This window comes from Carassius gibelio, chromosome A5 (assembly GCF_023724105.1).
Source record: "Carassius gibelio isolate Cgi1373 ecotype wild population from Czech Republic chromosome A5, carGib1.2-hapl.c, whole genome shotgun sequence".
In the NCBI taxonomy this organism is placed as follows: Eukaryota; Metazoa; Chordata; class Actinopteri; order Cypriniformes; family Cyprinidae; genus Carassius; species Carassius gibelio.
The window spans coordinates 19,603,436-19,620,231 of NC_068375.1; the positions used below are offsets into that span (position 1 = coordinate 19,603,436).

Sequence of the window (16,796 nt, forward strand, 5' to 3'; positions counted from 1 at the left end):
AGTATGGGACGTCATTTAAAATTTGAAAAGACAAGAGAATCAAATCAAAATCATTCATTTTGTTTGTGCTGCTCTGAAAAAAAGCACCCATAGAAAACATATACCCACTACTTTGAGTGGAGGCAAGAGCTGAATGGCTAACTCTAAATAAAACCCAAGTGCTGCTGATGAACAGGGCCCAATGTCTAAAGCAATGACAACAGAAAATGTGGTTTTAAACTGGTCATGATTAAAAGTGTATAAATATATTATTATATCATTAAAACCAACCAAACGCATGCGGCTGAAGTTGCTAGTTTCTGGCCTCTTCTGAAGCAGGCCTAAAGAAATAAGTTGTCTACCTATGCATATCCTCCAACACCTCCCCTACCCTCCTCAACCTCAAACCATATACCAAAACAGCTCAGGGGTCAAGCCTCTGCAACAGGAAAGTCCTCGGCTGAATAAACAAAGTACATCAATAACTATTAGTGAATACAACTTTTGTGTAGGGGTGCACTTCTCAGGGGGAAGCAACTGGCTCGGTTTCTCTCTCAATCAAAGGCTACCTTTTTTTCTGGATAGGCTTACTCCCCAACATGCCTTCTTCTGTATAACTAAATCATATACAGCCGCTCTTCACAAACGCTTAACAAATCATACTGCAGATGGATAAAAGGCCTTTCTTTTTTAGAGAGGATGAGAGTCTTATTAAATGTAAAGTGGCAATTTGAGTCTAATCCAAAATATCGAAGCATCTGTATTAGTGTTGGGCAGGGTCGTATCTGGGGTTTACGGGGCCCCAGTGCAGGTTGTACCCGTGGGCCCTATGTGAAATTGTGTAAATAGCACAAATAAACAGAACATAGATATAAAAAAAGTTTTTTCAGGTTTGTAGATGTCATTTCAACATAATTTATGTATTTTTTGGTTCAAAAGCAAGAAGAGGCAAAACTCAATGTGGTTTTCAAGGGCTGTGAGATCTCAGAACACAGGGTGAGGGTGCTGAATTAAGCTCTTTCACTTCTTTTTGTGTTTGCATGTTAAATTGGCAAGGTGTATTTGTTTGTTGAGGCACAGGAGGACCCGAAGGATAACTCAGTTCGGTGTTCGCACATCGGATTTTTGCGTGATCACAGATCTCAGAGCGTGATTACTCTTTGACTTCTCGTGTCTTTTGCTCATATGCTTTAAAATCTCCTGAATGTTTACATTTGCAAGGCTTAAAAACACATGCAAATAATAAGCTTTTGCGATGATGTGCAGCGGTTGCCCATCAATTGTCCAGAGCTTATTTTTAGGCTGGTCTCTGGCAGTCGGTTGAAATCGTCGGGGGGCCCTCCACAGCCGTAGGCCCCTATAATCATCACCACCTTTCACCCCACTAGCGATGGCCCTGATGTTGGGCATATGCTCTATAATCATATTGTTCTATTGTAGAATGTGCAAATCGCCAAAAAAGTTATTATCATGTTAATTTATTTAATTATTTACTTTCTTAGTTTCATAGCCAGCCTAATGTTAGTGTAATCTATTAACTGCAAAGAATCTTTTAGTCAAGTGGATGTCATGTCATAAAATATTTTTAATATGACTGAATTTGTAGTAATTATAATAATTACTGAATTATTATGACAATTAAAATAAACATTGCAAATTATTATTAAATTATCAAAGAACACTGACACACTGACTTCAGTCTATCACAAGTTTATGGATTGCACACTAAACAGTCCTGTTATAATCAGTGGAGCTATCTTCACTGTATGATGAATAAATCTCTTATACTTACATCGCACATGCATCTGCACTTTGTCGTTTATGATAAGAGAATTCGCGAGAGAGCAGAACTCAGTCAGCGAGCGTACGCACTGAACAACAAAACTCGGTGTTTCAGCGATGACTCATCTAAACGCCAATGATTGGCTGTTGCATTCATAAGCTAAACAGACTTGTGTGTGGTTGGTCATAATGTGCAGCAATGTAAAAACGCATAAAAATTAAAAATAATGGAACAAATAAGCCCTAATATTATTTAGATAATAATACAAGCCTAATAATAATAATAATAATAATAATAATAATAATAATAATAATAATAATAATAACTGCCTTGATATCATCAAAGGCATCAGCCATAGGTGATTTCTCCGACTAACATCAATACATTATATTATTGTCTATTGGCACAACCCTAATCTGTATTCTCCAGCCGCTCTTTGATGCTTTAGATTGTGCCCTGAGTAATGGAAGTCTTGCCAGTAAAAACAAAGCCTTATGAAATATTTTAGGACTACTGCCAGTTAATTTGCACTTTAAAAACATTCTTTTTGGTGCAGTTTAAGTGCATTTAGAAATATAGAGGTTCATGGAAGGGGGGATTTAGTTTCTTTTACATGGCTAGAGACCTTTAGTCATAAAAACATGAGCAGAACTGAGGTAACAGTTAAAATAAGGACAGCCTGTTATGATCCAAATGTTACCTGATTTCAAGCTGAGATGCTGAAGTTGAAGTCACTCAGTTCAGCCAATATTTGGTGAAGAATGTTTGTGTTCCCAGATGAATGGTTTCTGAGTTTAAACTGGTGTTGGACTGAATATAAGCCTCACCTGAGTTTGCAAAGTTTGAACATAAGGAGTGAAGCTCAAGCTAATGCATCACTTTCCAATGAAAAGCAACAACTTCTTATAGTTCTGTTGTTTCAGAAAGCTAGTTCTACTCTCTCTCATTCAAAACACTTTCTCACACTTGATATAGCTGTCCAAATAGGACTTAAAAAGATTCATCCAACAATTAAAATTCTGTCATAATTTATTCATCCTTATGTCGTTCCAAACCTGTATAACTCTTTCTTCTTTGGAACATTCTTTTCCATTCAGTTTCACTGAACAGGGATTGAAGCTTTCAAGCTTCAGTGGTCATTAAAACATGATAAAAGCACCATAAAATGCCTCATATTTATTGTAAAATATGAACTCATTTTCACTTAAAATCTTGACACCCAACCTAATTCTCAAGAGATTTCATGAGAAAGGAAGCAATGTCGGATTTGTGAACAAAACATTATTTTGAGTAGAATCTGTCAAAACAAAATGATAAATTGATCCAATTCTCAATTTCAACTTGTTTACTCTGAACGGTTAACAGCTCTCTGGAGGGGAATGTTATCACTGAATGATGCTGATCTTTTTGTCACACAACACTTGAATTGCTTCAGATATGAGTCATTCAGTCCACTTTTATTGTAGGTCCTTCTTTTTGAAGCTTAAAAGCTTCAGTCCCAATTATTTTCAATGCTATGGAACAGGGGACCTGCACAGTCTTCAGAATCTTTTGTGTAACAAAAAAAGAAATAAAGTCAAAGAGGTTTGAAAAACATGAGGTAACCGTTTACCAGTTATGCATTAAATCAGCAAGGATATCTGTTGAGTCGTCTCTGTAAATGGGATACAGAATTCCATGTATGTGCATCCACAGAGTCTTCCACTATTCTTAGTCCACTTTTGCTGCAGCCATGTGAGGATAGAACGTTTTGTTTTAAGGTTATAAAGGCATATCACTTTGGCCAAAACATTCTGTTCTTCAATTCAATATTAAATTCTCATCCTCAGTAAATCTTTTTTGTTACTTTACAGATTGTCTCTAAACACTGGCGGTTACAGATGATGAGAGTCTGGAGCGTTAAGAACAAGGCACACTGAGTGATCCAGTGAGTAAAGTGTGTGGCACACACTGGTACGCCAGAGATGTCAGAGAGCAGAGATGTGTTTACTCTTAAAACAGCGTACACCTACTTGTGGCAGATCATGTCTCATACGGTCACTGATACTTCTGTTTGATGCAGGTTGTACTTCCACTGTGTCTGAACTTGACTAAAGAAATGACCATTACAGCACAGTCCTCCTCTCAACTGCAGCTCCACAGTACATCCTACATCCTAACCAGTCTCCTTCCCCCTTTACCACAACTGAATGTACAGCACCAAAGCAAAAGAAATCATTTGAAATAGGATTTACCACAAAATACAGTAATGGTAGGAAAACACTGTTCAATTGCCAAACAGGCTACACACAAACAGAGCATTCCAGTTCATGAACTAATGAGTTATTTTAAAGAATCACTTACAAACACAAAGATTCACAACTCCAGAGTTACTTGTTCGAATTAGTCTGCTATCATTCACTTAATGAACTCCGTGAAATCCATGTATCCATCTAAGCACTTACTGAATCAACATATGACAGACTATAACATCTAGTGAGAAAACATGTCTCATGAGCTACATAAACAAACAAGCAAACAGCTTGAGCAATGTCATCCAAATCATAAACGAATGACTCACATGAGGATCCTTTTAAGGAATAATACACAAAATATTTACAAATTAGTAACCTGTTTGAATCAGTTTGACAAATCCTTGACTGAATGAGTGAGCATGCATGTATACACACATACTCATCAAGGCTGCATTTATTTGATCTAATTTGATAATAAAAAATGAATATTGTGAAATATTATTACAATTTCAAATAACTGTGTTCAATTTTAATATACTTTTACTTGTAATTTATTCCTGTGAATTGTCAGCAGCTATTACTCCAGTCTTGAGAGTCACATGATGCTTCATTAATAATTCTAATATGCTGATTCGGTGCATAATAAACATGTCTTATTATAAATGTTGAAAACTGTTGTGATGCTTAATATTTTTGTTTAAAACTTTTTTTATTTTTTATTCTATTCAGCATTTATTTGAAGTAATGTTTTGAAACAAAACAATCATTCTCTCTTTTGATCAATTTAATGCTTTATTACTAAATAAAAGTATTATTTTTCTCAAAAATTTCTTATATTACTTTAATCTATTGTCATACTTAGAAACACAATAATTGTGTATAGTTGTGTGTTGTTTACTGCATTTTTTTTTTTTTATTCCTCTAGGTATTTAAATATAGCTCTAGATATTCATCCTATATGAGGGTGCCACTACATGCTCACTAGGTTTTGAAACAGAGCAATTCAGTTATTAGAGGAATTCAAGACATGATGGGGAAAAAAACAGAGAAGTTCAAAGTCATCTCAGCAGTGAAGTGGATCTGAGAAAGGCTGTGAATATGTAAGATTGTTAGTGGCAGTGTGGGCAGAAGAACACAGACTCCTCTGACCATTAATGTCATTATTCTCCTGACAAAGGTACGAAGGGGATGAAGTTCTGGCTCAGGGCCAGCCTCCTGTGTGAAGCTCAGCCAGGAGTTCAGTAACGCAGCCAGCTCTGATAATCAATGAGTGGGGAGCCTCATTCAGCGCCCTGGCCACAGAATACAGCAGTACGCATTAAAGAGGCCAAGCTATGAGTGACAGAGTTGTAGATTAACAGAGGATAATTCCTATTGCTTTGTGAAAAGGGTTGCAAAATTCCGGGAATTTTCCATACTGGAAACTTTCCATGGGAATCAACAGGAATTTATGGGAATAAACTGGAAAATTGCAGGAACTGGGGACTTAAATGTAGTTGTGAAAAATTCTTGCAGCATAATCTTGGTTAAAACAACTTGATTTAATACAATTTCAGTTTAATTTCTTACCTACACATTGCTCAGTAACTTGCACACTTACTGCAGGGCTATTGACGCCACACCCCCTACATGCACTGTGCTCTCCTCCACAACATGAACAAATCATTTCTTAAATCCTCCACACAAAATATCAAAATCTCCATCTTGGTATGAAGGCTATTTGTGTAAATTAAATGAATATTACATACAACTATTTTTTTTTTACTTTCTTGTGATGTGTAATACTGTGCAACTAAATTAATAGCACTGTAAAAACAAATACACTGACTGAACAAACCATAGACTGGAACAAACATTTAGGTGAGATAATAATAAATCAAAAGTTAAAACAAAAGTTTATTAAAACTAATAGTAAAGACTTATATAATAAAAAAAGGTTTCTATTTTCAATACACACTGTTCAGAAGTTTTCATCACAGATTGCATCCAAAAAATCCCAAAATGTCTTTTTTATGTATTAGTTTCTATGCACGTGAGCCTATGATCAATCAAAATGTTTATATTTATGTTTGTATATGATAGATTTATAAATGTTCCCAAAGTTCCAATAAATTTCCATTATTCCCCAAAATTCCTGTATATTCCCATAAATTGCTGATTAGTTTCAACCTTAGAATATTTGCAAAATTCCCCAGATGAAGTTTCCCATGGAAAGTTTCTGGAAAATTTTCTGAAATGTTCCGCCTCTTTGCAGCCCTACTTGTGAACGAGCCTGTCCTCCAACAAAAACGACCATATAGGTAGTTTGTGCAAGCACCTTATTACGACCTATATTACGTTTTAAAGTTAAGCGCCCTCTAGCGGGTGTAAAAATAATGACAGTATCGCATTGCGTCTGTCGTCATGAATTGACGTATAACGTCATTACCAATCAAAACGCATGTTTATTTAAATGCAATGTGTGGGCGTTTTACACCGATCTCACAGTATTTCCTACATATTTTACTACTGTAGGTGGCTTATTCGTTCGAATGACCACACCTAACCCCACCCTTAAACCTAACCCTCACAGAAATCATGCTAAATTATGACTTATTGAGTATATACATTTTCGTGCACATCCATTCCTGGGATCGAACCCACGATAGCATGATTACGTATCAAGGTATAACGCAATAATCTACTCACTGAGCTATACGGAACGCAAACCAGAGGGCAAATAAAAGAGTACAAAACATTAATATGAAAATGACCTTTTGCCTATAGGGGCGCAATTGTAGTATACGCTCTGATGGGTCGTATTTCAGCGATTTGGACAAACGACCTATACAAGCGTATTGGTTGGAGGACAGGTTGTTGTGAACACTCTGACTGCTCACCCTGTTTCAGTCCCTACTGAAAAGGGAACGGGCAATGATTTGGCTCCTTGATATTTCTACCAAAGTATTTGTGCTGACATTCCGAGACTTTGTTCAGTTGATAAGCAGAAACAGAACCGTTCGATTTTTGACACTTTCAGAGGAATGTTCACAGGCCTGAAACATGCCTGTATCATGTAATTGAGCCTCTCAATCCTCCTCCTCCTCCTCCTCCTCCTCCCCCATCTAAAATCATCCCTCCATCCCCCACAAGCTCTCAGCTCGGAGAGGAAATATCCTCTTCACAGGCTACATGTGAAGACTTCAAGATCCACCGTGGCTGTAATCAAGACCAGTGAAACATAACTTAACTCGGAGACTAACAATAGACTAACAAGACTAACAAACTCGGAGATAACAATCAAAGACTGTTTACATAAGCATTTGGTCCATTACTCAAGGAAGTAGCCGAGTTTAGGCAGAAAAAGGTCAATCTAAAGCCTTGTGGGTCTTGCATATATACACAGTAAAGGTTTAAAAGAATACACATTAACACTGATGTCATTCTAAGACAATTTATACATCCAGAGCTGAAGGAAAATACCTAAAGAAGTCACTTCAAATGGAATAGTTCAGCTTGTCTTAGTACAGAGTAACACAGGGGTTACCGGTTGCAATCAGTGCTGAATCTGTCTCACTATAACGTCTGGTAAGAAAACTGGTCTTTCTATTGGGATCCAAGCAAAAACTGACAACTGAATCAACTGAATCTGACTTTGACTAGTTAAGTCAAAAAGAATCACAAATTCAGAAATGATCCATTCTAATTAGCCTGACGAACAGCGTTGGGTGAGCTACTTGGAAAATGTAGTGATCTAAGCTAACAGTTCTTCATTAAATGAAGCTTCGCTACACTAAAGCTAAAGGCCCTGGGAAATGTAGCAAGCTAAGTTACAGCAAAATGGCAAAAGTAGTTTACTACAATTTCATTTTCATATTGAAGTCATATTTCATAAGTCAATGCTCTCTCGGTTATCAATAAAACTGCCAGTCAAGCAGCTGGACAGGGAAAATAGTAAAGTATAGTTGTTTATTCAACAACTGTTCCAAACCAATTTGGCAAAAAAAAAATCAGTATCATGTACAGGGCCAGATTTACCTCATATTGTGACAAAATAGATGGTTGCTGTCAGCCGGAAACCTCTTAAGTTGTTGGTATTGTGGCTTTTATACATTTATATAAATGGTAACACTTCACAAGGTTCATTAGTTAACATTAGTTAACTAGTGTAGTTACCATGAACTAAGAATGAACAATAATTCTGCAGAATTTATTAATGTTAATTTCATTTACTGAAGCACTATTAAAATCAAAAGCTGTGTTTGTTAAGTAAGGGATAATGTACATCCAGCCAGTTGTTCTCGCAGAATAAACAAGGTGATCAGGACTCTGATGTGAAGCAGAACTTTTGGTGAACTTTTAACCGCTTATTATATGACTAATTGCCACATAAGTAAATAATTTGACACAAAATATTGATTTGAGTTCAAATATATTAATGCAAAGCTTCCGTGAACACAGCAGTTGCGAGCAATCGGCAAGTTCAAACTAGATGGACATTTAAGGGAAACGGTGCCGTCAAACCAATTATTACACAACATATCAACACAAAATAATTAAGGCAATAAAATAATTAATGTTTTACAATTTTTTTAAAACCTTACCACTTTGTTAGTTCTCTTATAATCCATTAAAGTGTACAAAACAATCGTAGCAAAATGGCAGCAGCTGCGTTTGTAAGAAACGAGAGCGAGTCCGCGATACCAGGACGATATCGTTAAATAATTGTACACCATTTTGAACCATGTTTTAATAATTTATTAGCTAACAAACACAAAACTTTCACCAAGAAAAAAATAGTTCAAGCAAGAGTACAGAACCGACTGCTGTAACCCGAATAAGCCTGTGTTATCAGCTTTTACCGGTTGTTATCTTGGAATAACATACCTTGGAATGTCGCGACTGACGAATCAGAATCAAGTATTCTACAGAGCCGTGTAATAACATTAGTTAATGCACTGTGAACTTAAATGAACGACCAAAGAGCAACTCCATTTTCATTAACTAACATTAACAAAGATTAATAAATACTGTTATAAATGTATTGTTCATTGTATGCTCACATTAGTTAATACATTAGCTAACATTATTTAAATCTTATTGTGTGTTACCATATAGATGTATAGACCTACAAATAATATTAACAATTATATTGTTAATATTTCACCAAAATCAAGTTCAGATATGAAGCTTTTGAACAGCAATTTTTTTTCTGTCATTAACGCAACATCAAAGGCAGTATGGGCATTGCATTAACATTTTTATGAATTTGCAGGTTATAGAGTTTTCTGTCTGCTTATTTTTTATTTATTTTTTTGGACAAAGTATCATATTGTAAAAGATTCAACGCTTCGCACAAACTATTTGACTATGACTTGACAACAAATGCTAAGACACTTTTCTCTGCTCCTCAAATACAAAAAAAATAGCCTTTATAAATATAGTGTTTCTTGAGTAAAGAAAACACTGTACTTATTCAATAAACTGTTCTTTATTTACCTTGCAATTAAGAGATGCTCCAAACTGCGTGCTGCACTTCATTCATGAGAGAGGCAGGAGGAATACTGAGGTTTGACTGACAGTTTAAGGAACCAATGCAGTTACGAGGTTTAGTGGCAGTGGCGTAACTTTTACTGGTCCAGGATCAGTGATCCTTAGCTGTTATAGGCTATTTCCAATTTGAGCTCGAGCTTCATTATGCTTTGGATAAAGTAGCTTTTGTTGAAGCTACGGTGCTACTTGATCAAAAAAAAAAAAGAGCTTCACTACTGAAAAGCTATTTGACCACCACGCTACTGAAAAATGTTGTTAAGCTAGTAGCATCACTCCTTGTAGCGACGTTACTGCCCATCACTGCTGATGAATTTTTTTTCACTACAACTTAATTTTTTAAACTTTGTCCATGTTTAGCATGGGAATCCAACTCTTTAACCGTGTAAAAAACTCAGTATGCATGAAATAGCATTTCACCCCCCCTTTAATTAACATCTGACTTAGTAAAAATAACAGGTGAGAAAACACAACTTTCAATTGAGTTATTCCCACTGGTTACATGCATACAAACATACAGCACATAGTGAGAGTAGCCTGTCGACATTTATGAGCAATTATTATTTTTTAATCATTCAAAACAACTTTCAAGAGTAACTGGTTTAAAAAAATGATTTTTGCTGAGGTTATTAGAAGCATTTTTTTTTAATAACATTTATTTTTTTATCAGATTCAATCAAATTCTAAATTTCTATTTCAAAAGAATTTTGAGTATTTATTTATTTACATTTATTGTATCCTAAAAAAAAAGTCAAGAAATTTAAATAAAACAACCATGCAACCTTTCAGATAAATAGCTTCCTTTACATGGCTTTCTTTCTGACAGAGCACCAACTAGAGTTCTGTATTTTTTTGTTTTGTTTTGGTTAGTTTTTTCCTATGTAGGTCACTGGTCCATCTTAAAAGACAAATTGTAGAAAAGCTGACACATTCCACTTGATTCTACAGAGAAAGAGAGAGAGAGAGAGGGGTGTCCAAGTTTAGGCTCAGATAAATAAACCCCTGTACTAAATGGTTCCATGAATGACTAAATTAATCCCTTGATTGCAAAGAAACCTCTTTTCCCACTGAGTGCCTCATAAACACAGACATCACTACTTTGACCATGCTTGTCTCCATAAACTCTTTGGAAGACTATGCAAAATCGATTTCCCAGTTTGACCTCTCTTATTTATCGTTGAAGAGTAAAGCTCTCCTCTGATGTTCTCTGATGTTGGACAGGCCCTGTGGAGAGCAGCTTCATCCTATTTGTCAGCTTCCTGGGGTGACCCATAGTTCACTCAACTCTACTAGCATTCTAGACACTCGCCTTAATCTCACAGAGTCTTTTGTGAGAAAGTAGAAAGGCCAAAAGACATACAGTACAATGAACAGTTTCCCTGAATGGTCTAATTTGAAGACTGTCAGGTGAGTGGAAGAGTACTATCCTCTCCACAGCATGTGTTATAAAGAACTGAAAACTTTTCATTATTGCTCTAAGCAAGATTTTCAATTAATAACTTTAAGATCATTGCGCACACAAAACTATTGGATGGCTTCAGAGGGTTTGGAATGTAATAAATGACTCATCTGAACTGGCTTTATTTATATTTTACGTCACATTCTATAATTTATAAACAATGTTTAATGTAATCTTCTGCAAATCTCTAAATGAATGCTTAGTTGCTTACTGTACATTGTAATGTTGTAGTGCCTATATTAAATTGTAACAATTAAAACAATTTATTTTAGTGTTTATATAGTATATTTTATTAAGAGAAAAAAAAATAAACATTTTAATATCACTTAAAATGATTGCTGGCTTATATGTACTGGCTAGAATTTTAATATTGCTGCATTGCTAGTTTGGAGAGACAGGAGAGGGATAGTAGATTATGAAGTGAGGGGGTGAAGTGAGGGGGTGAGCTGTCCAATAAAAAAAAAGTCAAATATAAGCAAACTGCAAATTTGATGGTCATAGAAGCAGGTTCCCTGCAGGTTTGGAGATGTCAAGGGATGACTCACCACTCAATGTCAATGAGAATTTGCATAGAAGTTTAGAAACTGAACTGCACTGGCATTATGGAGTACAAAAATAGGCCAAGATAGCTTGTAAGCCAATTATATTAACAATATACAAAACCACTGCTTTGCAACATCATGTTTCTATTACATTTTGTAATTCGTCCCAGACCCTGCTTGTTAAGTTAATTTCAGGAAAGGAAAGGCTCCTGGTTCAAACATTGTTTGCTTGGCATTGAAAATGTTCAAGATGTGACTGAAACATTTGCCTTGTTTTTATTCATTAAATTGTTCATATTGGTTTCATTTCTCTTGTGACTGTTTGATGTTTGAGTGTGCAGACTTTTTTCAAGCTTTTCACCTTTAGGAAAGGAAACAACACTCACCAGCCCATCACAGTTGTTAATAGCGACAGAGGCTCCAGGAACATCCGTGATGTCCCCTATAAAAGTGCAGTCTGTTTTCAGCAACTCTCTTCTGAGTATTCTCTCCGAGTTGGTTCCATTCTCAGTCGCATTCCCAGTTATTTCAATCTCATCGTGCCATTCCACCATGGCTCCTGGAGCCACTAATCTTTGGTTGGGATGTAGTCGGAGGTGGAATTCCTTTCCAAAGACAGTGATGTTAAAGAACAGCCTGTCTACCGCTTGTGCTGACCCTTCCAAAATTTCCCGCTTCACACGCTGCTTGTGATTGGCCGAGAGAAGATGCGAGAGGTAGTGCCCCTCTGCGTCGGTACTGATGGGAGTAATGAGGCCATATTCTTTCAGACGGATCTTCAACAAGTCTGATAAAACAAAGAAAAAAGTAAAATTTCAATTAATTTTATTAAAAGATAAGTAGGAAAAAATACACATCTCATGTTACATGTAAAAACATGCTGGATTTCAAGGCCTGATGGATTTTTTTTTAAATGCTCTAATGGGTCTAAAAGGCTAAATAAATTTTATAATAAAAACACTGTGTGGTTATGAAGTCTACTGAATGGCTGTTTATAGCCATTAAGCTGCCGTTTACATTTCAATGCTTTTTTATTTTAATGCCTGGTCTTCCTCTTGACATATACTGATGGTTTGCATGGAGGTAAACATTTCAAATAGAAAAATGGGCCAGAGACATATAATAATATATCATCCAGAGACAAAAACTCTTTGCCTTGCAATTTATTATGGCAGTTTTGGCTATGCAAGATATAAATCGGTTTACCTCCCATGACTGCCTGTTTTAGGCCTTATACAAAAATAAAACAATACATTCAGCCATCAATTCAAATAGAACATTTTCAGGTCAGCTGTCTAATATTGAGGCTTCCTAGCATCTGTTTGACACTGCATAAAGAAGACGTAGCCCTTGAATTTTGTTTAATCGACTAAACATCCAAACAAGGACATTAAGAAGACATAAAAAGCTGTTCTTTCAAAACATTAAATGCTTTCCCTCTGCATATCACTCATCATGTTATAACATTTTGTTAAAAATGATACTACAATTTGTCATTTACTGCTACTAGATTCAATGAGTTTCAACATAGAGTCGGTTTTAGCACAATTTACTGCATCAGTAAATAAACTGAATGTGGTTGAAAAAGTGCAATGAGCTCATCACTGCAGGTTGTGATTTAACACCATTTTAATCTGCTTAAAAATGTAAGGGATCAATAATGAGTTTACACAGCGTACAATTACTGTCTTGAAGTTCTCCTACTGTTCATTAAAAGAGAGGGATAGAGAGAATGATTTCTTTAGCTAATTTATTATAGTCTAAGTGACTACCCATTATATCATCCTGTGCAATTTGCATGTTATTCCCAACTTTAGCAAACTGTTAAAGGTGTCTGTTCAAAGTTCTTTAGAGAATGATTTGCATCATCTATTAGAATATCCTTGGGGCTGTTTCTGTACTGACTGCTAAACAGTTCTGATTAATTTTCTCATTAAAATATTTGTCAGTAAACATTGAGAGAAGATGCAAATTATAACAGCTGAACCCCACACGACTTGGCAGAGTCTAAATAAAATATTAATGAAGCATCAAAAGTTTTAAAATTATTTTTTCACCTTAAAAAAGAAGTTTAAGAAACAAAAAGAGCACACAGATATCGGAAAGTCTGTATACTTTACCTTCTTTATCTATACCTTTACCAGCCTACAAGAAAAAAAGAGAACAGAGATAAAGAGACAATGCATAAAGTATGTGGTCAAAACATTTACAAAACACTGTTGGTATAATCAGTGAAACCATATGGGATGTAAAACTGTCATGAGAATATCCAAATTAGATTTTTTTGTGGCAAACCATTTTAACATGTAAATCTTTAAACAAATTAGTATCTTCTTTTGTTACTACTACTTAATTTTAATTCTTAGGACCAGTGGTAATGGAACAAGTAACTCATCAATTGTTATTGTGGTTCAGATATTATCTATTCACTTCCTATACTAGCTTTACTAGTATTAGGTGCCAGTACATTTTTATTACTAATAACCATCCAAATAGTTACTAGTGTCTATTTCACCTTTAATTATACTTATTAGAGATTTTAGTATTCCATTTCAACTTTTATTAGTAAAATTCTTATCTAAATATTTAAATAGTTACTAGTTGGTATGGCTACTTTATAGATTTTGTAAGGTTTAAAAAATTGTATTTAAGAAATACTACACAAACTGGAATAGTAACCAAAAGGTATGGCAGAATAAATTGCTCTGAATAGTCAATATTTTACGGTGGTGGAGAGAGCTCAAAGTGCTGCAACAGAAAACACAAGCAGATAGAAAAATCACCAGCAAATTAAGAAAACAGCACGTTTGACGGCAGGTGCTGCAAATGCTCACAACGCAAATAAATTAATTTTATTGGCAGCACGTTTGTTTGTGTTGTGAGTATTTGCAGTGTGTTTCTATTGGTTGTGTTGTTAGCATTTGCAGCTGTTATCAAATTGATAAAGTTGATTTCTGAATTTGCAGATGCTTTTTTCTGTCTGCAGTGCGTTTATTAATTTGGATGCATTCTAAGCATTTGCAGCGCATGTGTTTTTAAATTGTTTTCTTAATCTGCTGGGATTTCTATTTGCAGTGCATTGAGCCCTCTCAACCACCATAATATCTGGACCACAGAAACACAAATAATTATATATAGAAATAATATGCAATGTGTAATTAGTAAAGTAATAGTTACCAGAAGCAATGCAATAAATTAGTACCTGGACAAGTTACTACAGAATTTGTTAAAAGGAATAGATGTAAAACCAGCTTGCCATATTTCACGTGTTTTCTGCCATGCCAACTTTTTAATAGTATGACAGCTGGGAACACTCTCCTAAAATGCGCAAGTTTCTCTCTTGTATTTGTTTACTTTTCTTTAAATACTGTGCATAATACGAACAGGCAGAACAAACTCAACAGACTGGTATGCAAATTAATATAACCGGCTTCAATTTGAATCAATTGGATATGAATTCGATATGAAATCGTGTTCAAAGCGGGAGGACGACTGTCACACCTCACACATCTCCCGCGAGCTTTCACTTACAGACCACTTTCTATTCAGTTTTACCTGCATAAACAGTAAATCATTAACACTTACCAGATGAGCTGAAGTCAGACTTACTACAACTCCTACCACTAGTAACCTAAGTGACAGGACAACCATCACGAGTCGGGTTTCCTCTACTGAAAGACGAGAAACAGAAACTATAATCCAAATGGGATGTTTCAGCACGCGCCTGTCTTCTCTAAAACTGTCGCGCACTACTTATCTTCAAACAAGATACCTTAAATACTGCTTTAAAAGTAAGCCAATAAGAGTAGTTAATAGAGTTTAAAGTTGTACAACTTGGGTCAATGCGTCAGTTTGGTAAACTTATAGGAAAATCATCCCTCTGAAGAGTTGTGGTGGTTAAGTTGAGTTGAGCTGGCTGGACAGAGCCTTGTCTGAGCTCGAACCTGGCACTTCGCGCTTTCTAATAAACTACAGACCAGCCCCGACGCGTGACGTCACTGTCTTCCCTTTCCCAGGAAAGCACATGTTGGAGAAAAAAAAAAAAAGAAGAAAGTGAATATGCAAAGAAAACACATGGCGATGCTTTTCTGGAAAAGGGTGCTAGTCTGAAAATGGTAGTGAAGTCTATCAGAAGAGGTTTGAGATCCTCCTACACATGTAAAATCCATCGGCTCCTGTTACTTGGCAGGTAAATATAGTATAATAATATTGCATGGCATTACATGTCACTGGTTTTGATTTCCATGCCTTAAAGTTAACATTTATTTAGTGTTCATTATTATAGTTAGCCTACTTGACTTTTCCAGTGACTTGACCGGCTTTCATTAAAACAGATATAACAGCTCACTGTGCTTGAAAATTATGTTCCTGTTTTCCTCCCTTTCTGATGAGGAACAGAAGGGAGGAACAAAGCAGAGAATATAATCCTCTTCATCTAAGTCAACGTTTTGTTTAATGTCCTTCTACAAGGTCTTTATATCAACCAAATTGTCTATAAGACACAAATACTTGGAAATGCAAATAATTTCCCTATTTCAGATCATTACTGATGAATTGTCATTTTTTCATCTGCAGGGATGTGTCGTATGTGTGTACTTCTGAGAAAAGTAAGAAAGGAACTCCTGAGAACAGACAGATTTTATTACTGTTTGGAGGGTTGGCTCCGTTTCCAGTCCTGAGTGTAATAACAAACATAGCCTTTTTCTCAGTTTTCTTGACCCTTTTGAGGTTTGGTTCTGTATCACAAATTTATTTAGCACTTAATATATGTGTGTGTGTGTGTGTGTGTTTGCCAAATAACATTGGGCTACTTTAGTACGTGTCAAGCATTTACTTTATTTAAATAAGCCCATTTGATTTCTCATATCTAATTTTTTGGGGATTTTAACAGTAAAAGACTGTAAAAATGCTACAGTAAAAACCTGGTATTGTTTAACAGTAAGTAATTTTTTTTTTTTAAGTTAAGTTTTTTTTTTATTGAAATAACTATGTTTCTTCTTTGTTTTGTCTTATCAGTTGTGTGCATTAGGGTTCTATCTTACATCTAATGTTGTTAAATTCATGTTTATTGCATTGTTTCAGTATCATGTGTGTTACCATGATGGTGTTTAGTGTTTGTGTGAATGACACTGTGCACCTTCTATCTATATGTGTGTGTGTGTGTGTGTGTGTGTGTGTGTGTGTGTGTGTGTGTGTGTGTGTGTGTGTGTGTGTGTGTGTGTGTGTGTGTGTGTGTGTGTGTGTGTGTGTGTGTGTGTGTGTGTGTGTGT

General features: G+C 35.6%; 1 protein-coding gene across 1 annotated transcript in view; it reads right to left on the bottom strand.

Annotated features, from left to right (window-relative positions):
- LOC127999806 (A disintegrin and metalloproteinase with thrombospondin motifs 3) overlaps positions 1–15,470 on the bottom strand; it is an 85,107-nt gene extending 69,637 nt beyond the window's left edge. Inside the window, exons 1-3 of the mRNA XM_052592212.1 lie at positions 15,112–15,470; positions 13,647–13,671; positions 11,913–12,313 (exon numbers count right to left, since the gene is read on the bottom strand). Of these exons, the coding sequence (XP_052448172.1) occupies positions 11,913–12,313; positions 13,647–13,671; positions 15,112–15,177 (492 nt within the window). The 5' untranslated portion in view covers positions 15,178–15,470. The remainder of the gene's footprint in view (positions 1–11,912; positions 12,314–13,646; positions 13,672–15,111) is intronic.
- Positions 15,471–16,796: the final 1,326 nt, after the last annotated feature.